Genomic DNA, 23,747 nt, shown 5'->3' with positions numbered 1-23,747 from the left:
TCATGTTCCACCCATCTCTCTTTAACTGTTTCCTAATCACTAAATGTGGCTCCGTTCCTATCTTTAACTCGGACAAGCCCGGATTGACAACTCCCTCTCAATTCATTAACATGCGAGTACAATATTTTACTATTATGCTGTCCACCTGCATCATCCAGATCCTCGGCGATTTTATTGATGGCCTCCACTGGATACCTCCTTAGTTCATATTTTAATACTTTCTCAAGTTTCTTTACATTCCTCTTGTTTTAATACGATCTGTCACTCAGTTTAATTTAAAAGAAACCTTTTCCACTAAACAAGTTTTTAAAAAAAGTAAAGAGCTCCATCAAGCAAAGAATGAGTTTAATTAAGTCAAATACTTTTCCAAGCCTAAACTACCGCGAATTACTATCAATAAATAAATGAAACTAACCCCCCCCCCCAGAAATTACAGAAAATAGCCAAGTCAAACTCAAAACTAGCAAAAATTAACATGAGTAGGGCTGACAACCCTTACGCCTTCTCAAAATTAGAACACAATTTGCGCATTACTGAAAAAAAAATGACCACATATTGCCAGTTTAATTGATATTTACTGATATTTATTCCATAAAAGTTCTCATATATATTTATTTATGAAAGTAAGACGAGTAAAAACATTTCAAAAGTATTTTGTTTTCAGTAGAGCACATCTTGACTTTGAGGAATATCAGTGTATGTATACTAAACTAACTATAGATAAACTACTAATAGAGCCACATTTTTCAGTAAAGTGCAAATTATGTTCTGGTCTGATGTTTGAACAATTTTGACAAAATGCCTATCTCAAAATTTGTATCGGATGGGTCTGGGAAAAAACGACTGGGGGGCTAGTTGCCCTCTGGTCCTGTCCTAAAACTTTCAATTTCCAATCAAATGAGCCTCAATCAAAGTTTATACGACCATCCCTTCCTTAAGAACCATGAAAGCCCCCATATCATAAACTATAACGCCGGCCCCCGGGCCCAGGGGATTGCATTGACACCAGAGTTTTTCTTATCGAAAAACTAGGATCTCTTTTGAATCTTAAAAGGTGACTAGAATTTTCAGTTTCCAATGAACAAGCCTCCCTTTCATAAGAACCATATATGCCCCTTGGATACAACTTACAACGGCTCTCCCCAGGCCCTAGGGCATGTGTCATCACCGGAGTTTTTGCTATCTGACCTTTGAAATATTTTTCACAAAATGGCTATCTCAAAATTTTTATTGGATGCATTTGAGGAGAAAGTGTGTTAGGAATCTGTGTGAAAGTGTGTGTTAAGATATTGAGAATACATTTGTGTGTGTGGGGGCGGGGGGCTAGTTGCCTTCGGATCTCTTCTGAGTCTTAAAAACTGAACTGAATTTCCAATCAAGTACTAACTTACAACACCTGCCTCTGGACCCTGAGTGTCCGTGTCTACACCAGAGTAATCTGACCTTTGAAGTATTTTTAACAAAATGGCTATCTCAGAATTTTTATCAGATGCATTGGCGAAAAAGCGCTGTGGGAGGGGGGGGGGCTAGTTGCCCCCGATACTTTTGGGTTCTTACAAAGTGACCTAGAATTTTCAATTTCCATTTAAATGAGCCTTCTATGCAGTTTGTACGAAATGCCTGCCCCCGGTACCTTGTACGGTACCGTACAAGTACCGTACGGTACCCTAGTTTGTACGATACCATAATTTAGAATGCCTGCCCCCGGTGCCTTGGGTGTTGTATCGACATCGGAGTTTTTCTTATCTGCCCTTTGAAATATTTTTCAAAAATGGCTATTGCGAAATTTTTATCATAAGGGTTTGGCGAAAAAAGCTTGGAGGGGGGCTAGTTGCCCTCGGACTCTCTTTTAACTCTTGGAAAATGAACGAAAAATTCAATTTCTAACTAAAAAAGTCCTCTCTGAATCTCATAGGAGCATCCCTTTCATAAGAACCATATATCCCCCGGGACATAACTACAACACCTGCCCTCGAGCTCTGGGGGGCTGTGTTGACTTCTTAGTTTTATTATCTGACCTTTTAACTATTTTTAAACAATATGGCTATCTCAAAATTTTTATCGGATGCATTTGGTGAAAAAGAAGAAGGGGGGGGGGGATAGTTGTCCTTCAATTTTTTTTACTCTAAAAAAACTGAACTAGAACTTTCAACTTCAAGTAAAATGATCCCTATATGCAATTTATACGATCATCCACTCCATAAGAGCCCTGAACACCCCCAGAGCATAACTTACAACACCTGCCCCCGGACCCTAGGGGCTACATCAACAGAGGAGTTTTTATCTGACCTTTGAACAATTTTTAACAAAATTGCTATCTCAAATTTTTGTCGGGTGGGTTTGGGCTAAAAAGGGCATGGAACGCATTAAAATTTTATCGGATGCATTTGATTAAAAATGAGCGTGGTAGGGAGGGGGGGCTAGTTGTCCTTAAATATTTTTTTACTCTAAAAAAATGAACTATAAATTTTAATTTCCAATCAAATGATCCCTCTCCGAAATTTATACGATCATCCCCTCCATAAGAGCCCTAAACACCCCCATAGCATAACTTACAACACCTGCCCCTGGGTTTGCATCAACAGAGGAGTTTTCCTTATCTGGCCTTTGAACTATTTTTAACAAAATGGCCATCTCGAAATTTTTATCAGATGGGTTTGGGCTAAAAAGGACATGGGTGGAGGGAACAAGAACTTTTAATTTCCAATCAAATGAGCCATCACTGAAGTTAATATTGCCATCCCTTTCATAAGAACCATATACGCTCCCAGGACATAATTTACAACGCCTGTCCCCTGGGCTCTGGGGGTTTGTGTTGACATCAGAGTATTGTCATCTAATTTATGAACTATTTTTCAAAAGTTGGCATCTCGAAATTTGTATCGCATGGGTTCGGGGTAAAAACGGCATGAGGGGTTAGTTGCCCTCCAATCTCTTTTGACTCATAAAAAGTAAAGTAGAACTTTCAATTTTCAATCAAATGAGTCCTACATGAAGTTATTTACGAGAATTCTTCCATAAGAACCATATATCCCCCCAGGACATAACTTAGAATGCCTTCTCCCAGGCCCTGGGAGTCTGTATCGACACCGGAGGTATTCTTATCTAACTTTTGAACCATTTTAATAAAATGGCTATCTCGAGTTTCTATTGGATTTTGTTTGGGAAAAAAGGCTTGGGCGCTAATTGCCATCGTATCTCTTTTGACTCTTAAAAGTGAACTAGAACTTACAATTTTCAATCAAATAAGCCATCACTGTAGTTTATACAAGTGTCCCTTTCATAAAACCATATATGCCCCCAGGACATAACTTACAACCTCTGCGCCCAGGCCCTGGGGGGTGGTATCGACACCTGTTTTTGTTATTTGATCTTTGAACTATTTTTAACAAAAAAATAGTTTTTGTTAGGCTATCTCAAAATTTTTATCGGATGTGTTTCTGGAAAAAGGGGCATGGGGGGTGGGGGCTAGTTGCCATCCAATCTCTTTGGACTCTTAAAAGCCCAACTAAAACCTTCAATTTTCAATCAAATGAGCTCTCTGTGAAGTTTATACGAGCATCCTTTTCATAAGAACCATATATGCACCCAGGTCATAACTTACAACGCCTGCCCCTGGACCCTGGGAGGCTGTGTTGACACCAGAGTTTTTGTTATATGATCTTTGAACTATTTTTAACAAAATAGCTATCTTAAAATATTTATGGGATGCATTTGGGAAAAGGGGCGCTGGGGGAGAGGGAGGCTAATTGCCCTCCTATCACTTTTGATTCTTAAAAAGGGCACAAGAACTTCCGATTTACGATCGAATTAGCCCCCAATCGAACTAGCCCAACGCTATAGCATTGCCTCTGATAGTTTATTCTAATGACATAATGGCTGGTGCAATGAATAGCTATTAATTTCAGATTGCAACGCCTGCGGATTGTATTGTTGGAGCATGGCATTTGGATATCGATACCCAAAGGAAAGATGGAAATGACAGTATCTGCTATACCTTGCCAACACCCTTGTACATTTTATTCAACCCTTGGTGCAAAGGTAGGGCTTATGACTATTCTCTTCTATTATTGAGGGTGGTATCATATACTTTTTTAATTGCTATTAACCTAAAGGACTCAAGCTCCATCATAACAGTTTTGGCCATGTCTCAATAGCCTTTTTTATTTATTTTTGATCAGGTTTGTATCAAAACAGCTCGTAGTAACAAAATTTGAAGTAAACCATTTGTAAAGAAAAGAAATATCATACAAAAATAAATTAGAATCTTTTCTTTGTATATCAAACAATTCGTGGTAACGAACTGTAAGTAAGGAGCGACGGGGCTCAATATTAATATAAATGGTAAGATACAGATTCTTCATAACAGTAGATGCATCAAAAGAATCTAATTTTGAGGCTCATTCAATATGCATACACATCGATCAAGTTTAATGTTATCCATCAGAAGTTACAGGTCTGTGAAAATTCGTTCAACTTTTTAAAAAGGGAGAAAGACCCCCAAAACGTCAAGTGATCTTAACGAAAATCACGTCATAAAATTCAGTATATTAGAGAACCTACTGAAGAGTTGGCTCTTATATAGAGAAATTTGGATTTTTTTGCCAGAAGAAAGATTACTGATGCATGTTTATTTATTGTCGTTTTTTGTTGTTATATTTTTGCGTTTTTTTTTCCAGGGGTAATCGTGAGCCAGTTATCTTAAAAGATTGGAGGAAGGCTCATTTATTTGGAATTCGAAAGTTCTATGATCTTTTTTAAGTGAACAACAAGATTGGAGGGTAAATAGCCCCCCTCCCACGGCTCCTTTCTCCAAAGTCCTCCAATCTAAATTTTGAGATAGCCATTTTCTTCATCATAACTGGAAGATTCAATAATTATTCTTTTGAGGATAATGCAACCCCAAGGGACCCTGAGAAAAGGGATGTATAAACTCAGAATTTACAGATTGCTTACGTATTATATTTTTCAGCTAATATGGAATTGTCCCGAGGAAATTTTACGTGGAGGGAGGGGTTTATTTTACGTGGGAGGAACTTTCCACAGAGTAATGTTGCTCCTTACTTTCCGTTGAAAAGCTTGTTTTTTTTATTTAAGCATCCTTTAAGACCAAAGTATGTAGTAAATTATAAGACTAGCACAAAAGGAATGGTATACTTAATAGGATACTTATGGAATGGTATGTAGTAAATTATAAGACTAGCTCAAAAGGAATGGGATACTTATATTTTAAAGTTGGATTTTCGGTGACTAGGCATGGGTAGATACAAGTTAAAAACAATAAGCATCATTTATAGTGCAGAGGCTGGTGGCTTTATAACAAATTAGAAAGTTTTAGAGGAAATTAGATTTTTGATGTCATTACTCTGCAATTATTCAAATTCAAAATTGAATATGCACAAAGTAGGCCTAGGTTAGCTTGGGGAGATTTTGGCAGGTTAAGTAGGCTATTAGAATCTAAATTGGCAAGTCCAGGGACAGAATTCTACTTTTTTTGCCCTCTGTTTTCTAGTGTCCCTGAAAAGACAATAATACGCCATTTTTGATTAATGAAAGTCATCAAATGGTGGATAGTGTTGGTGATTTTCTTTTCAACGTTAGTGCCAGTTTCTATACTCTTTGGATCAAGCTATTAAAGGATAAATAAATTAAGTGATGAGGTATGGAACGTACAAGTGTCTCTGCATACATTTAACGTGAGAGATTCGATTACCAGTAGACCATTAACACAGCATATTCTTTGATGTTATAAATGGCTACTTGTATGAAGTCTAAAGGCTACGACTTCGTATTTCTAAAACAAAACTTTATTTCTATTTCTTCACATATTAAATCTTAGTCAACTTAAGGATTTGAAGTTATCACTCTGTCTTTATTATATTCGGTTTCTGCTGAGTTATTGTTATGAATCACATACTCTTGTCACACCCATTTTTTGCATTTTTGCAAAAACATTTTTTGCAGCAAATGATCGACACATATTGATCAAATCCAAAAATGTATCCTCTTTGTAACTTTTATATTTGTTGCATTGATTTAGCTGATATTTTTCCCTTAATAAAAAATAACTTTTAAATTTTATAGTTGACCAAGTATATATGGAAGATGAAGACTGTCGTAAGGAATACATTCTTAGTGATTCTGGCTTGATATGGCAAGGAACATCTTCAAGTCTAAAACAAATGGCGTGGAATTTTTCGCAGTTTGAAGAACTAGTACTGGACTGTGCGTTGTATGTTATAAATAAGGTTGGTCGGGTTCCAGTGCACCAACGGCGGGATCCTGTAAAAATAGTTAGAGCTATTTCAGCTGCAGTAAGTATGGTTGTTTGTTAAGTATCAGTAAGTGGATGCAGGTTGATCATAAATAAAATAAAGAAGAAAAGATGGCAGTTTCAGGCTACATTTCTAAGATTTTCTGTGGAAAGCATTGGATGCAATCTTCATCAAAATAGAAACACATTTAAAATATTTTTAATGTTTTCACTTTAATAAATAAAAATTGTTAAAACTTTCAGGAACTGACAATCGACGGTCATTTTTCTTTCAGTAAAGTGCAAATTATGTTCTGGTCTCTAAAAGGCATGGGGGTTGTCAGCCGTACTCATATTAATTTTTGCTCGTTTTGAGCTTGACTCGGTTATTTATTGCAATATGTGTTCGTTTCGAGTTTTATTTATTTATTGATGATGATTCGTGGTAGTTTTGCGCTTGAAAGGGTATTTGACTTTATTTCTGCTCATTTCTGGCTTAAAATAACTCTTTACTTTTCTTTGAAAAACTTGTTTTATGGAAAAAGTTTTTCAAATTAATATTTAAGAAAAGAGAAATGGTCAGCTTTTATATTGGAGAACTAAATCTATCTTTTTTACAATAAAGAAAAATAAGTAATTATGGATTCAGGTGCATATTACTTAGGAGCATGTATCCTATGTATCTAATGGTATCCTTGCAAAAAAAGTATATTTCCATTTATCCATGTCCAATACTTCGTTTAATTAGTCTCTTTTATTGTTTGTCACACTTGAGCATATCCTGAAATAGGTAGGTATGCCTGGGAGTCTCAGTTCCAAAGATTGTTATTACTTTGCACCCAAAGAGCTTAAATAAATAAAAAAAAATCCCAAGAACAATTCTCAAAGAAAAGTAAAAAGCCATATCGAAACCAAAAACAAGCAGAAAGTCACATGTAATTCAAACATACAACGAATAGAAAAATTTCTATAAACGAATAAAAAACAACCTAAAATGAATATAAATTAAAATAAGGAATTAAATTAAATATGTATAAGGATATATATAAATATATATATATATATAAATATATAAATATATATAAATATATTTATATATACATTATGTAAATTATATAAATTATATAAATTATATATATATATATATATATATATATATATATATATATATATATATATATATATATATATATATATATATATATATATTATTATATTATATATTATATATATTATTATATATTATTATATTATATATATATTATATTATATTATTATCATATTATTATATTATATTATTATAATAATATTATTATTATTATTATTATTATTATTATTATTATTATTATATTATTATAATATTATAATATTATAATATTATTATTATTATATTATTATATATTATATTATATTATATATATTATTATATATTATTATATTGTATATGTATATATATATATATATATATATATATATATATATATACATATATATATATATATATATATATATATATATATATATATATATATATTATATATATATATATATATATATATATATATATATATATATATATATATATATATATATATATATATATATATATATATAATATAATATATAAATTATTATTATAAATTATATAAAAATTTAAATATATATAAATATATATATATATAAATAAATATATATAAATATATAAGGAATTAAATTAAAATATATCAAATATCTATATGAATGAATAGATGCTAATTTATCCTTATATTCCAAGCCATTGAATGTCAGGAGGGAGAGGAGTTTAATTAAAATATAAGTGCTTTTATTATTTATTTATTTTATGCAAATAAATCCATCTAAAATCTAAAACAAGCAAAAGTAGCCCAAATACAAGGAGGGCTACCATCTCCCAATCTTCTGAAGGTCTTTACCTGTTGTATGTTTTTTGTCATGATTATTTATTCAATTTTTGTTCGTTTTGGGTTTCATTTATACTTTAATAGTAATTTCTAGTTGTTTTGAGTTTAAGTTATTGTAGTTTTCTATTTCTTCTGATCTTAAGTTTAATATGGCCTTCACTTTTCTTCAGAAAACTTTTTTTGTAGAAAAAAGTTTTAAGTTTTCGAAATTCCCTATTTCAAAATATTTTCTTTTGCTTCTTACAATGTTGAAAACAAGAGGAAATTTGCAGTGAAACCTGACCAAGATTTACCAATTGGCCCCTTAGGCACTGTAGCTTTCAATATTCCTGAGGTTTTGGGAATTTCCCCGAAAATCTTGTAAAAACGAAGTGGCAAAAACTTTTGGGCCTAGAGGCGTCGAGCTTTAAATCCGACCTGGGTGAAACGAAATCTTGAGCTGGTGAACTTTCAGTAATTAATATCATTATATATCCAATGTTCAGTTTATTTTATTAGCTCTTACTAAAAACTGTCAATTTATTTTTGAAAAAAAAATGTAATAGGGAATTTTGAAAAACTTGAAACTTAGGCAATCAAAAACGAACAGAAGTTATTTATGAAAAATAAAAATTTTCGAAAAAGAAGTTTTTGAAAACGAATTACATTGCGAATTTTTTTTTCCAGTTATTACAGTATCGAAAATGAAAATAAAATTGCAGTGAAATCAAATCTGGAACTGATGATCTTTCGGCAATTAATACACTTATAAATCAAACATTCACTTTGATCTTATTTGTACTTTTCAAGAATGTTCAACACACCTACATTTTTCTGTAAAGCGCCAATGACACAATAGGTTTTAGACTTTTACAGTGAAAGAAGGAGGCAAAACCCAAACTCTTCTTTGTAGATATTTTCGTTCGTTTCAAGCTAGATTTGCATATTCAATTTAAGTTTCACTCGTTTTAAGATTTATTTACTCATTTATATTAGTAACATTTGTTAGTTATAATTGTTTATTTAATTTCCGTTTGTTTTGGGTTTCATTTACACCTCAAAAGCAATATATTTTTGTTCGTTTTAAGCTTGATTTGTATATTCATCTTAAGCTTTACTCGTTTTTAGATTTATTTATTCATTTATATTAGTACCTGTTTTATGTTTTTGCTATGATTGTTTATTTAATTTCTGTTCGTTTTGGGCTTCATTTATTCTGTAATGGTAATATCTGATTGTTTTAAATTTCTGTTATTGTAGGTCTCTATTTCTTCTGATCTTAAGTTTGCGTATGGTCTTTACTTTTCTTTAGAAATATTTTTTTGGATTTTTTTTTATTGATGAAAATTAAACAATCATATTCAGCACATCATAGGGCCTTGTCGTAGAGAATAAAAGCTTCCATCTACAAAAATACAGAATTCGCATTTTTTTTTTCTTTTTTTTGCGGAGGAAGGCTACCGATGTGTTTTTATTTTTTTCCGAAGGGTTGTGGTACTGAACCAATGGTCTTAGAAAATTGGGAGACAGCATATTCAAACAAAAAGTAAAAGTTGTAGGGTAGCTTTTTCTATCTTCCAAAAAGATTATACAACAGAAAAAGTGACGTTTTCTATCATTTCGTGACCCCTTGGATATTATTATCCCTGCACCCTCGCTACCACTTTGTTGCACATACCACTTCTTGGCAGGTGCACTCCTAAGGTGTCAAGTTGTCTTAAGAAAATAAATGGTGAATATAAACACTTATTTCACAGCCTCATTTTACCAATTTTTTTCAGTCAAAGTGTATTAAAGTTATGTCTATCGGTGTACAATTTCGCATAAACTATTACGGGGGAGGGCTGGTAGGCTATTGTTCCTACATAAGGGGAGGGGCCTGATGCCTCAAAAGTATATATTTGCCCCAAAATTCTCTAAAATTCCTTGAATATTCTGCCAAAAATAGATGAGGTCCTGATGGAGGGTATAAATTGATGTATAACCTTGCTTCATTTTGATTAAGCCTGAATATATGTAGTGCGAGGTGACAGCTCCCTTCTTATTGTACGAAAAGTAGGTTTTTTTTTTACATAAAAGAATAGATTCAACCGCTTGCTGGAACAAAAGGTGGACAGGCATCTTGACCGTCGTCAGGGAATTTCCTTGGAGGAGGGAGGCAAATGTTAAGAGGAAAATTCTTTGTCGACGTTAAAATAGAAATATCAGCTTTAGGTTTATGTGGCCTAAAGAAGTTAAAAAAATGTTTTGGTAAAACATAATTAAAAATTCAATTTTCATGATGATGCAAAAGATATAAAATTTCCTAAGCTTAGAATTACTGAGTAAAAGTTTAGAGCCTGATAATATTTTTCTTTTACGAAAAAGAGGAAGACATTTTTGCAACTGTGTTTTTTCATCTACAAATTGAACTTGATTTCAAGTTCATCCCAGCTTATCTTTAGACATTCCTTTTTCAAGTGCGTTGGATCGCTTTAATTACTTGTTACTTTATAAAAAAAATTATATGCCAAAGAAATTGAGTTAATCCTCAGGCAATTTTTTCCGCTACCACTCAAGAACGCTATCGACCCATATAAAGTACTGTTATATACAACTAGCAGCAAGCAAGGGTGGGAGACATGGGTAGTGCTGGTGGTTAATGTATCTTAGATATTTTTATATATAATTTAAAAAATGACTAGAAATTAGATGCAAAAAAGTTCTTTTTTAAATGAAAGTTAGGAGTGACATTATAACTTAGAACAAATAGAAGTTACTCAGTGTGTGAGGGGGCTGTTTCCATTTAGCTTGCGTCCTTTACGCTAAAGTTTCATAATGGTCTATAATACTCTTTGTTCAAATTCCATGCCTTCTAACTTTCAAACAGTTCGTGGTAACGAACTGTAGTAAGGAGCGATCCGGCTCAATAGTAAACGAAACTCTAAAAAACGGAATTTTGATGCGAAAAAATATATCAAAAGTTCAAATATATAAATTTCATCAAATTTAGTCTTTGTCATCAAAAGTTACGAGCCTGAGAAAATGTGCCTTATTTTGGAAAATAGGGGGTAACACCCCCTAAAAGTCATAGGATCTTAACGAAAATCACACCATCAAATTCAACGTATCAGAGAACCCTATAGAAAAAATTTCAAGGTCCAATCTACAAAAATGTGGAATTTCGTATTTTTTGCCAGAAGACAAATCACGGGTGCGTGTTTATTTGTTTGTTTTTTCCCCCAGGGGTCATCGTGTCGACCAAGTGGTCCTAGAGTGTTGCAAGAGGAATCATTCTAACAGAAATGAAAAGTTCTAGTGCCTTTTTTAAGTGACCAAAAAAATTGGAGGGCACCTAGGCCCCCTCCCACGCTCATTTTTTCCCAAAGTCAACGGATAAAAATTTTGAGATAGCCATTTTGTTCCGCGTAGTCGAAAACCATAAAAACTATGTCTTTGGGGATGACTTACCCCCCACAGTCTCTGGGGGAGGGGCTGCAAGTTACAGGGGAGTTACAGGGGGTTCAGGGGAGGGGGCTATATGGGAGGATCTTTCCTTGGAGGAATATTTCATGGGGGAAGAGAAATTCAATAAAAAGGGCGCAGGATTTTCTAGCATTACTATTAAAAAAAAAAATGAAAATACAAACATGAAAAAGTTTTTTCAATTGAAAGTAAGGAGAAGCATTAAAACTTAAAACGAACAGAGATTATTACGCATATGAGGGGTTCTAAAAATGCTTTAGCATAAAGAGCGAGGTATTTAGGAGGAGATAAGTACTTCGCTCTTTATGCTAAAAAAATTGTTAAGTAATTTCAACTATTTGTTCTACGGCCTTTCTGATTCAGGGGTCATTCTTAAAGAATTGGGACGAAACAAGATTTAGTGGGAAGAGCGAGGTATTAACGAGGGGACCAACCCCCTCATATAAATAATCAAAAATATAAGAATATAAAAGTTTGTTACGTAAGTTAATTCTTAAGTTACGTATATTTTTTACTAATAAAAACGTTCGTTAAAAATTAAAATATCTAGTTGCCTTTTTAAGTAACCGAAAAATTGGAGGGCAACTAGGCCTCCTTCCCCACCCCTTATTTCTCAAAATCGTCTGATCAAAACTAAGAGAAAGCCATTTAGCCAAAAAAAGAATTAATATGCAAATTTCATTTTAATAATTTATGTACGGAGAGCCAAAATCAGAAATGCATTAATTCAAAAACTTTCAGAAATTAAATAAAAAAAACAAGTTTTTTGAAATGAAAGTAAGGAGCGACATTAAAACTTAAAACGAACAGAAATTACTCCGTATATGAAAGGGGCTTTTCCTCCTCGACACCCCGCTCCTTGCGCTAAAGTTTGATTCTTTCTCGCAACTCTACTTTTTAAAACATAAAAAACTTTAGCGTAAAGAGGGGGGTGTCGAGGAGGAAAAGCCCCTTTCAAATACGGAGTAATTTCTGTTCGTTTTAAGTTTTAATGTCGCTCCTTACTTTCATTTCAAAAAACTTGTTTTTTTTATTTAATAGGGTAAAGAACGGAAGTGCGGCATGGGGAACCCCTCATATGGGGAAAACTTTCTGTTCAATCCTTGCTTTCATTAAAATAACAAGCTGTTTTTTTATCCCATATTTGAAAATGAAAACGTCTAAAAGGAAGACAGGATGTATAAAACTTAAACATATCTACATACATAAATATTTCTCCATACATAAACTACATCTACACACATAAAACTAACTACATATCATACAAATAAAGCGTCTAGCGGATAGATTTTTGACGTTATTATAATAAAAGAAAAATTACTTAATGCAGGCTCTGTTTTTTGACAAATCGCAAATGAAGCTTTGACCTATGGAGGGTTTAATGGATGGTAGTTCCATTTTTATTTTCTTTAGTTTCTCTTCGTTTTAAGTTTGACTTGATTTTCTATTGGATTTTTGTTCGTTTAACGCTTCATATGTTCATCCGTTGTAGTATGTGTTATTTTTATGTTTGATATGACTATTCTTTTTAATTTTTGTTGTTTTTAAGGTTTAAATTATTCATTTAAAGTGTTTTTATGAACATAGAAGACATAAGAAGGTGACTAGTTGGCCTCTAACCACTTTTGAACTTAAACAGGCACTAGAAATTGATTGAACGACCCCCTTTCCAAGTTTTTTCGACCAAACTTTCTATACAAAATGGTAACAATGAAAACTAGATAAATATAACAAAACCCGTATCTTTATCTTTACCAACGGAATGCTAGTGCGTTGCGTCTGACCCACTCCAAATACTGGTAAAATTACTTCAGTAACACTAGAAAAGCTAGTTTTCACATAGATGACATCTCCATATAGAATTCTTTTAAAATGTATAATTTTTTACCCAATATTAGTCCCACCCAGCAAGATTTCGTTGCCCCTTCCTCCTTCTTAGGAACTCTCCATGGCAGTCTTAGGCTCCACATGCAGTTTTAGGCAATTTGGAATTCTAGGTAAATGCACAAGATGACAACGGTATTCTAGTTGGTAATTGGACTGGTGATTTTGTCGGCGGAACTCCTCCTACGGGCTGGAATGGCAGCATGAGGATTTTACAAAAATATTTCAGAACCAAGGAACCAGTAAAATTTGGACAATGTTGGGTTTTTGCTGGCGTAACTACAACTAGTAAGGAATTTCTACTTTTTTTTACATTTCCAAAAAATAATATGCATCTCCAGGATACGTTTTTTTTATTGCATCTTTGTTAAATAAGACCATTTTTATTTGTTTTAATATTACTATTCTTTAGGTTGAAAATTTAAGTGTTTTCACTCTCCTGAAAATTTAAGAATTCATGTAGTTCTTGTTTATCTTATCAACAATTAAAAGCAGTTTTATCTTGGATTGATTTTGCTCAAAATATTTTTCTCATTAACTGGGAACGTTAACTAGGGATTTCTTCTATTGTTTTTTTAATGATGAAGCCCAAGAGTATTATAAACTATCTTAGTGTAAATACAAGAAACGTCCAAAAAAACGTCCCTAAAAAACGTTCCCTAGAAAACGTTCCCTAAAAAAACGTCAGTGCCATCTACTGGTCATTTGCCAAATCCTGTAGTTGTCTAACCTTTTTAAATTTTACTATATAATCATTTCAAAGCACTTACTTTTTGTGTGGCTGTTATCAGCATTCATACTTTTTATTTTTATTATCTAGCAACACGGCAGTTTGGATGCCATTTAGGATGATCGTGCAAGGGGGGCACAGGGAAATTATCCTATTACGAATGCACCTTTTTCATTTTTTCATTGCAAAAAAAAATCCTCAACTTCTCGAAAATGTTGTCTTAAATTGCATTTTCACATGCCATCCTTATATTTTCAAAAACCGAAAGTCTAGTAATTCTGAATAAGACAAGGCGGTCTGGTCTCTCCTCTACTTTTTTATAATAACATTAATGAGCCGCAACAGAAAGCTGTTAGGACTTACTTATTCAGAGGTATGACTTACCGTTAGAAAATTATGCTGATGATATTTTGAGCAATAACCGAAAGCAGACCGGCTTGAGTCAGAATTTGCATATACTATCTGAGGAGTATGAGCTTATCAGACTAAATTTTGACCAGACTAAAACCTCCTAGCTTTACCTCCAGACTATAACTTCCAGACTAAGACTAAAAATTCCTAGTTTTCAACCAACAATAGTAAAGAGTTGAGAGTTGTCTATTTATTGTTGACCATGGCTGCATTCTCAGGTTCAACAAAAAGTAACTAAAATTTAAGAAAAAGTAACTTTCTTCATTCCAGCTGATGTTTCGTAGTAGCTGGAATAACAGAAAAGTAACTTTAAATTTACTTATTTAGTTAGAATTACTAAAGATAGTCACGATCATTTTTAGTGAAGTAAATGTGCATCAAAATCACCATTGCTATTAATATCAGTTTGAAACATATTGGAGCATTATTTTCCTTCATTTCAACTCATGAAAATTATGCCCTTACGAACGTAACAAGCCAGTACTTACTTAACAGCCTTTCCTGGTAGATGTGGCTTCAAGTAAATTCTGTAGTTAAAGTAAAGTTACCACGGTCTGAAACCTGGAATACACCCCATTTAGCTCTTGGACAGGATCACGTCATTCTCCTTGAAATGGTAATTAAGAATAATTATCAAGCAAACCCGAGTTTCCTAGTAAGATCTTTTTTTTATGAATTATGCTATGAAAGCGCATGGACTGCTAGTTTCTTTGAAATTTATATTTAGGCACCAAATTCTAGCCTCCGTACACAATACTCTTGTAGTCCTGTTTTTATTTGCTATTTCCCAATTTTGAACAATTTTGACGAAGGGTGATTGTAGCAGTTATTAGGAAGTACTTACATAAACATTCAAAGTACCTGCTTCAGATGCCTCTTTGAACTATTGAAACCACTGTATTGACCAAATATGGAGTTTGCACACCCCTTAATGCTGTCTATAGAACGAAAAATGAAATGTGTCAAAATTAAATAAACTCTGAAAGTACATTCTTAATTGGTTTTTGGTAGGATAGTCATGTTGTCTAATTGCTGATTTGTGTTTTTTTTTTCCATCCGTTATGTGGTTTTGTGGATTGTGATGGGTAATAAAACTATGCATACATTCATACTACTATCTACAGATGTTAAAAATCTTACACATAATTTGACATATTAGACATGAAAAGGTAGTACAGCACATACATCATAATACATCATAAAACAACACAGATTCTTCTAACTGCAAATGCTTAAAATTTGTCTTAAGTAGGGAGTTACTTTTGGCTCTATTACATAGGAAATCAAACAGTTCGTGGTAGCGAACTGTAGTAAGGAGCGACCCGGCTCAATTGTAACCAAAACTAAAAAAATGGCATTTTGATGCCAATAGTTACATCAAAAGAATCGCATTTTAATGCTGATTTTAAATATAGAAGTTTCATCAAGATTAGTCTTACCCGTCAAAAGTTACGAGCCTGAGAAAAGTTGCCTCATTTTAGAAAATAGGGGGAAATACGAAAATCACACCATCAGATTCAGCGTATCAGAGAACCTTATTGTAGAAGTTTCAAGCCCCCATCTACAAAAATGTGGAATTTCGCATTTCTTGCCAGAAGACAAATCACGGATGCTTGTTTATTTGTTTTTTTGTTTGTTCGTTTTGTTTTTTCCTCAGGGGTGATCGTATCGACTCAGTGGTCCTATAATGTCACAAAAGGGTTCATTCTAACTGAAATTAAAAGTTCTAGTTCTCTTTTTAAGTGACCCAAAAAATTGGAGGGCACCTAGGCCCCCTCCCACGCTCATTTTTTCCCAAAGTCACCGGATCAAAATTCTGAGATGGCCATTTTCGCCATAATCAAAAAACCTAATAACTATGTCTTTGGGTACGACTTATTCCCCCGCAGTCCCCGTGGGAGGGGCTGCAAGTTACAAACTTTGACCTGTGTTTACATATAGTAATGGCTACTGGGAAATGTACAGACGTTTTCAGGGGGATTTTTTTTGGTTTTGGGGGAGAGTTGAGGGGGGGGAGGTTACGTGGGAGGATATTTCTATAGAGGAGCTTCTCATGGGGAAGAGACTTTCAATGGAGCGGGCGCAGAATTTTCTAGCATCATTTAAAAAAACAATAAAAAAACAAGTAGGAAAAGCTTTTTCTACTGAAAGTGAGGAGCAGCATTAAACTTCAAACGAACAGAAATTACTCCGTATATGAAAGGGGGTTTTCTTCCTCAACGCCCCGATCTTTACGCTAAAGTTTTTTACTGCTTTAAAATGTAGAGTTAAGAGAAAAGGTCAAACTTTAGCGTAAAAAGCGTGGCGTTGAGGAGGAAACCCCTTTTCATATACAGAGTTATTTCTGTTCAGTTTAAGTTTTAATGTCGCTCCTTACTTTTATTTAAAAAAAACTTGTTTTTTTATTTAATCACACTTGAGTTTATCCTGAAACAGTTTTTTTTTGTTTAATACATAAAGGCATGATGCAGCACATACATCACACTGTACCATACTTTGGAATGACTGCTTCAATTTGCTACTTTTTTTTGACGACCGAAAGACTCTGCTTCTACTCCGGGTCTTCTGCTTCTAATATTTTGTTTTTCCACGTTAAAAATTGAGTAGAAGGAGTCAGTTCACCCTAGTAGTCACACAGAGATTTTTCGCACAAAGATTAACTAAGAAAACAAATTTTTAAACAATGAAGGTAAATAGCGACAATGAACCTTAAAATGAACAGAAATTAATACGTCAATGAGGAAAGTTACAGCTTCCTTAGCTAATGCCCCGCCTCTCATTCTATGCGGTGAAGTTTAACTGATGTTTCCTGAATTGAAAAGGCTGTTTCCAAACTATTATTTTAAGATAATTTGCTTTGATTCAGTCACACACAATAAAGGCAAAGAATCGTGCAAAAATTGGAAATTAATGGACGAAAATATAATGCAAAATATTCATCGTAATTCACCATAATACATTATAGCTATTTCAAACTTCGAATTTTCAAAAAATATCTTCAACAATTAATGTGCTATAATTGCATAATAGAAAAAACTAATAATATTACATAAAAATAAAAAATAAATATACAAAAATAATATACAACATAACATCATAACGTAATTAGCCTATAGCTACTCCAAAGTACAAATGCTCTTTATTTCAACCATATCCTACTGAAATACAAACTAAGTGTAATCTATAAACATTTATTATGTATTGTTTAAAATAAAATTTACTTATTATTATGACTATTTTTTAGTTTGTCGTGCATTAGGCATACCATCCAGAGTCATTACGAATTTTGATTCAGCTCATGACACTACAGCGAGTATAACAGTAGATGTTTTCGTGGATGGTGAGGGCAATCCAATTAAGGAGCTTTGCAAGGACTCTGTATGGAATTTTCATGTTTGGAATGAGGTAAGAAATTTCAACAGAGAAAAAGAAGAACCACTAGTAAAAAATGTTGGCACTAAAATTGAATGGCTTCTATTAAGCTGGTTAAAATATCATACATTGTTACCAATCAGTTGAAATCTAAAATATATTCTTTTCAATTGCTTAATATTTCCAGTACGAATACAAAAGGAAACGGTATTCAGCTTATATTTGTAACGTGTAATAAAGATTATTATGTAAATAATACGATTTTCTAACATTAGTATGTTACTGACTTAAAACCAGTGAAATTACAGCACGCTTTTTACTGTGGAATTGTAGGGAAAATCCTTTTCAGCTCGTTTAGGACGATCTTTTTTTTGTTTGGCCTTACCCTAATCACAACAAACCCTGGTGGCTGGCAATCGATCATCTTTAAGCCATTAAATGCTGCCAAGTTGTCTTTATCTTTCTTCCAGTATAGACCTAGACAGTAGGATCGAACCACATTCTTAGTACAGCCTATTGTCTTATGCATGGCCAGCTAAAAGGGTACACAAAACTATTTTCAGACTATTCCTCTGGAATTCCTCTGCAATGCGTAAGACAATTCTTTTGCAAAATGGTAAGTCCATTCCCTTGAAAAGAGTTAGACAATTCCTCTACATTTGGTAATTTCGATTTTCTTTTGTGATAACCTATTAAAATTTGAAGCCACAGGTGATATCATTCCTCTGTCCCAATGTCTGATACAAAACGATCAATAATAACAAAAATGGGAAAATATAAATATTAATAGTATCGTAAAGAAATTGTGATAGGCGTGCCACTTTGCCTGGGTCAGAATTTGAAGCGCCGAAACCTATTAAGGCAAGTGCGTATTCTTCTGAGGTACCGTGGTGGAAGGTGATCACTTGGGATTAGCTCATTAGATTTTAAGGGTTTTACGTTTAGTTGATGATGGCTTACATTTACTAATGACAATGTTTCATGTCTGTATAGCCTTCTTTTGGGTTGATTGTTTTTGGCTTTACTGTTTGTCCTAGGTGATTGGGTGGGTGATCTGGGTTAAGGCCTCATTCAAGCGCTTATCTGTGTGAATTACTAAAGTAAGAAAACAGATTTTCGTGTTTTTCACCAAATAATTGCGCCTAACACATTATATAATTGTTTTTATAGCTGATAGTTAACGGTAGGTGCTGCCACCGACAATTGAAATTAACTTAGACAGTAGATAGCAGTTTTCTTGCTCTGTAGGAAAATGTTCCTACTCGAATGTCTTGGTTTCTTTATTTACTGTTCAAAGGAAACGTTTTCTCCATAAGGCCAGGACCTAACGAGTATTTTAATATCGTAAATTGATTCCAAATTGAAACTTGTTCCCACTTGCTTGCCTGCTTGAGCAGAGCTTTTTCTGGCCAATTATTTTTACAGCTTGCTTATATCTGCTTGCTAATAGGGAACCCGAGGCTTAATTGCAGCTGCCACAAGGCTAGATGGCAGGTTTGCTATCTTTCCTTCTAAAAAGGCTTGTAGCTGAAACGTCAATTTGACACCGTTAATTAATTAATTAATGGATCTTGTGGACCATTAATGGATCTTAATTATAGGATATTATAGGATATTAATGGATCTTGTGGATCCGTAGCCTTTTTAAGCTGCTTCACATCGTATATAAAATTTGCTTGACTTAAATACCAAACCTTTCGGTATTTTTCATAGGAATGAAATGAGAAGACAGATATAGACGTTGTATATAAAAATGGAAAACTAATTGCCAAAGCCCCAGTTTACTCATAGAGGCCCATGTACATGACCAATGGGAAATTTTTGGTGTAGTTCCACTTAATCTTTATAGCTCGGATGGATATCCCGGATCTCACTTTGGAGAATGGAAAGTAACTGACAAGATACTACTTTCCTTATGGGTATATATGAAGAGGTTAGCTGTGGGTCCTTAGAATGGAGGATGGCAAATAGTTGACCAAACCTCACCTTATTTTTTATAGGTATGGATGGAGAGGCCGGATATAGGCAATGGCTATGGAGGATGGCAAGTAATAGACGCGACCCCACAAGAAAGGTCTGCTGATAATAGCATGTTTTGCTGTGGACCAGCATCAGTTACTGCAATAAGAAGAGGCGAAGTTTTGAAGCCATATGACGGGGAATTTGTGTTTGCAATGGCTAATGCTGATCAGGTGTTCTGGAGGTATAATGAAAATGATACGAAAATGAAGCTGCTTGGACAGGACATAGACAAGTAAGACAATAAAAATGATTTAAGCTTTTTACGATAAAGTTTTACTCTTTCTCTCAATTCTACTTTATTAAACAGTAAATAACTTTAGCGTAAAGAGCGGGACGTTGAGGGAGGAACAGCCCCTTTCATACACGGAGTAATTTCTGTTCGTTTTGAGTTTTAATGTCGCTCCTTACTTTCAGTTAAAAAAAAACGTGTTTTTTTTATTTAATTTCTGAATGTTTTTGAATTAATGCATGTTTTTATTTTGGCTCTCCGCAAATGAATAATTAAAACGAAATTTGTGTTTTAATTTTTTTTGCTAAATAGCTTTCTCTTAGTTTTAATCAGACGATTTTAAGAAAAAGGATTGGAGAGGAGGCCTAGCTGCCCACCAATTTTTCGGTTACTTAAAAATGCAACTAGAATTTTTAATTTTTAACGAACATTTTTATTAGTAAGAAATATACATAACTTACAAATTAACTTACGTAACGAACTTCTATATTCGTATATTCATATTACGTATATGAGAGGGTTTGCCTCCTCTTTAATACCTCACACTTTACACTAAAGCTTTAATTTTGTCCCAGTTCTTTAAGATTGACCCCTGAATCACAAAGGCTGTAGAATAAATAGTTGAAAATACTAAAAATACTTTAGTGTAAAGAGCGAGCTATTTAGGAAGAGATGGACCCCCCCTATGCGTAATAATCTCTGTTCATTTTAAGTTTTAGTGCTCGTCCTTACTTCCCGCTGAAAAAACTTATATATATATATATATATATATATATATATATATATATATATATATATATATATATATATATATATATATATATATATATATATATATATATATATATATATATATATATATATATTTATTGTTTTTTTTTAAATAATGCTAGAAAATCCTGTGCCCCCTTGATCGAATTTCTCTTTTCCCATGACAAATTCCTCCAAGGGAAGATACTCCCACGTAGCCCACTCCCCTCAAACCCCCCAACCGAAATCATCCTGAAAAGGTCTTTAGACTTCCAAATAATCTTTACTGTATGTAAACACTGGTCAAAGTTTGTAATTTGCAGTCCCTCCTTTGGGGACTGTGGGGGAGTAAGTGAGCCTGAAATACATAGTTATTATGTTTTGACTGTGCTGAACAAAATGGCTATCTCAAAATTGATTCGTTGACTTTGAGAAAAAATGAGCGTGGGAGGGGGCCTAGGTGCCCTCCAATTTCTTTGGTCACTTAAAAAGGGCACTAGAACTTTTAATTTCTGTTAGAATGAGCCCTCTTGCGGCATTCTAGGGCCACTTGGTCGATACGATCACCCTTGGGAAAAAACAAACAAACAAACAAATAAACACGCACCCGTGATCTGTCTTCTGGCAAAAAATACTATGTTCCAGATTTTTGTAGGTAAAAGCTTGAAACTTCTACAGAAGGGTTCTCTGATACGCTGAATGCGATGGTGTGATTTTCGTATGACTTTTAGGGGTTTTTACCCTATTTTTCCAAAACAAGGCAAATTTTCTCAGGCTCGTAACTTTTGATGAGTAAGACTAAATTTGATGAAACTTACATATTTAAAATCAGCATAAAAATTCAATTCTTTTGACATATCTATTGGTATCAAAATTCCGTTTTTTAGAGTCTTGTTCACTATTGAGCCGGGTCGCTCCTTACTACAGTTCGTTACCACGAACTATTTGAAATATCAAGAATTTTGAGTTTGTGCCATTAGAATTGTTTTAACATTTTCCTGAAGGCTAGATAAAAAAAATAGCATTGGCAAACCGTTTTTTGTCAATAACAATTGAATAACCTCAGCTGTTTTTCTCGGATTTTCTCGTTTATTCGCAAAACTTTTATGTTTAATGAGAATAGTGAATAAAAATATTAGTTGCGTTTATTTGGTGCATTCATTTATTTTACTTGTTTATTTTATCTACATTAATTTATAACTTTTTTTTCTGGTCTTATGTGCTTGGCATTGAAGAGCATTTTAAAAATGTATATTACTTGCGCTTTTTTTTCAGAATTGGTCAGAATATTAGCACAAAAGAAGTTGGAAGGTTTGAACGTCTAGATATCACGCAGGAGTATAAGCCAGATGACGGTATGTATAATCTGGAAAATATGGCAAACTTGCAAAAGTGAAAACTGGCACTGGTGCTGGAAATAAAAATTACAAACACCTTCTAGCATTTGACAACTCTGTTTGACCAAAACAGCTGCATACTTTTCTTTTCAGATGATTTAAAATGCAGAAGAGGGTAAACAAAGCAAACTTTTGCCTTCTATATACCCATCAGCTTAAAGGTAAACTACCCTACTTCGCTCATAAAGATTGCCCGAAGCTAACCTAGAACTAGCTAGACTGACTAAATTTGGATTTAAAGTGAGTCTCAAAATAAAAAAAATGGTGATGAATTACCGCTTACTGGGGAATTTCATCTTTAATCCTATTATATTGTGGACTAATCATAGCAAATGTCCGTTTTTATTTGGAGTCTCCGGCTAATCTTAAGGAAGATACCAGACGCTATTATATATTTTCAATATCCACATCCCAAGATATAGCTGAAACGAAATATTTCTCAATTAATTCATAAGTAAATATATAATTCAAGTAATTTCTTAAGCCATTCTATCTCTCCGATAATAAATTAGTTGAAAATATAAATTTATAAAAAAATAAATTTTGATTTAAAAAGCACATTTTGATCATTGCATTTACTGTCATTATTAAAAGTTTTACCAACTAGTTTTACTTATTTTCACTCAAACGACCTAGCTTATTTTTGTCTAATTTTTTAACAAACATTTATCTTATATTTATTCTAAGGTTTGTCAGATTAATATTTTTACCAAGCTTTTACCAAATATAATCAGTTTTACTTATCCAAGCTAGTACCAAAAAGGTTTGGTTGGGGGTATAGGCTGCTTCACAAATGGGATATGTTAAGAAATTGGATATTAAGAAGTAAAAACAAAAGCTTTCTTTGGTCGGTTTCAGACTTATGTATTAATATTTTTATAGCCTTAAATGTTTGGGCCAAGAGATCTCTAATGTACAAGAGTAAATTGAAAGAATGTATTGGATTTTCCCAAAAATGGGGCCTAACAAAGGGACAAATGTTTGTTACCGAACGGTTTGGAAATTATATTTGTAATTTTTAGGGCCTAGGGGACCATAAACCGCAAGAGATTTAGGTTGTAAGGATGCCCCCCTCATATAAAATTTAAAGTACAAGTCCGGGAATATATAGAATATTGTGAGAGGGTATATTCGAAGGGATATAAAAATTTCTAGTTCCCTTTCTAAGTGACCAAAAAGATTGGAGGGCAACTAGGCCTCTTCCTCCCTTTCTTCCACAAATCGTCGAGTGAAACTTTGAGATTGCCATTGTGTCTATCCTAGCATAAAGGCCCAATAGCTATTTCTTTCGATATAACATGGACCCACACAGCCCCACGAGAAAGGTCTTTAAGTT

General features: G+C 33.5%; 2 protein-coding genes and 1 long non-coding RNA gene across 5 annotated transcripts in view; 2 read left to right on the top strand and 1 right to left on the bottom strand.

The window, feature by feature from the left end:
• LOC136037006 (ribosomal protein S6 kinase 2 beta-like) overlaps nucleotides 1-23,747 on the top strand; it is an 884,370-nt gene that overhangs the window by 270,586 nt on the left and 590,037 nt on the right. The window lies entirely within an intron of this gene.
• The window catches only part of LOC136036980 (annulin-like), a gene marked incomplete at its 5' end in the record, with an annotated part of 65,977 nt that overhangs the window by 1,925 nt on the left and 40,305 nt on the right, over nucleotides 1-23,747 (top strand). Inside the window, 6 exon segments of the mRNA XM_065719388.1 lie at nucleotides 3,909-4,041; nucleotides 6,085-6,314; nucleotides 13,614-13,788; nucleotides 17,886-18,046; nucleotides 20,014-20,267; nucleotides 22,290-22,369. Coding sequence (XP_065575460.1) covers nucleotides 3,909-4,041; nucleotides 6,085-6,314; nucleotides 13,614-13,788; nucleotides 17,886-18,046; nucleotides 20,014-20,267; nucleotides 22,290-22,369 — 1,033 coding nt within the window.
• LOC136036990 (uncharacterized) overlaps nucleotides 6,146-23,747 on the bottom strand; it is a 28,747-nt gene continuing 11,145 nt past the window's right edge. Inside the window, exons 2-4 of one of the 2 annotated variants that reach the window (XR_010619844.1) lie at nucleotides 22,688-22,833; nucleotides 15,486-15,579; nucleotides 6,146-6,282 (exon numbers count right to left, since the gene is read on the bottom strand). This is a non-coding gene — a long non-coding RNA (uncharacterized LOC136036990). The remainder of the gene's footprint in view (nucleotides 6,283-15,485; nucleotides 15,580-22,687; nucleotides 22,834-23,747) is intronic. The other variant, XR_010619845.1, reaches the window with a different exon arrangement.

The sequence above is a fragment of the Artemia franciscana genome, chromosome 2, assembly GCF_032884065.1.
Source record: "Artemia franciscana chromosome 2, ASM3288406v1, whole genome shotgun sequence".
In the NCBI taxonomy this organism is placed as follows: domain Eukaryota; kingdom Metazoa; phylum Arthropoda; class Branchiopoda; order Anostraca; family Artemiidae; genus Artemia; species Artemia franciscana.
The sequence above is the reverse complement of the archived record's forward strand: the minus strand, read 5'-3'. Positions and strand labels throughout refer to the sequence as shown.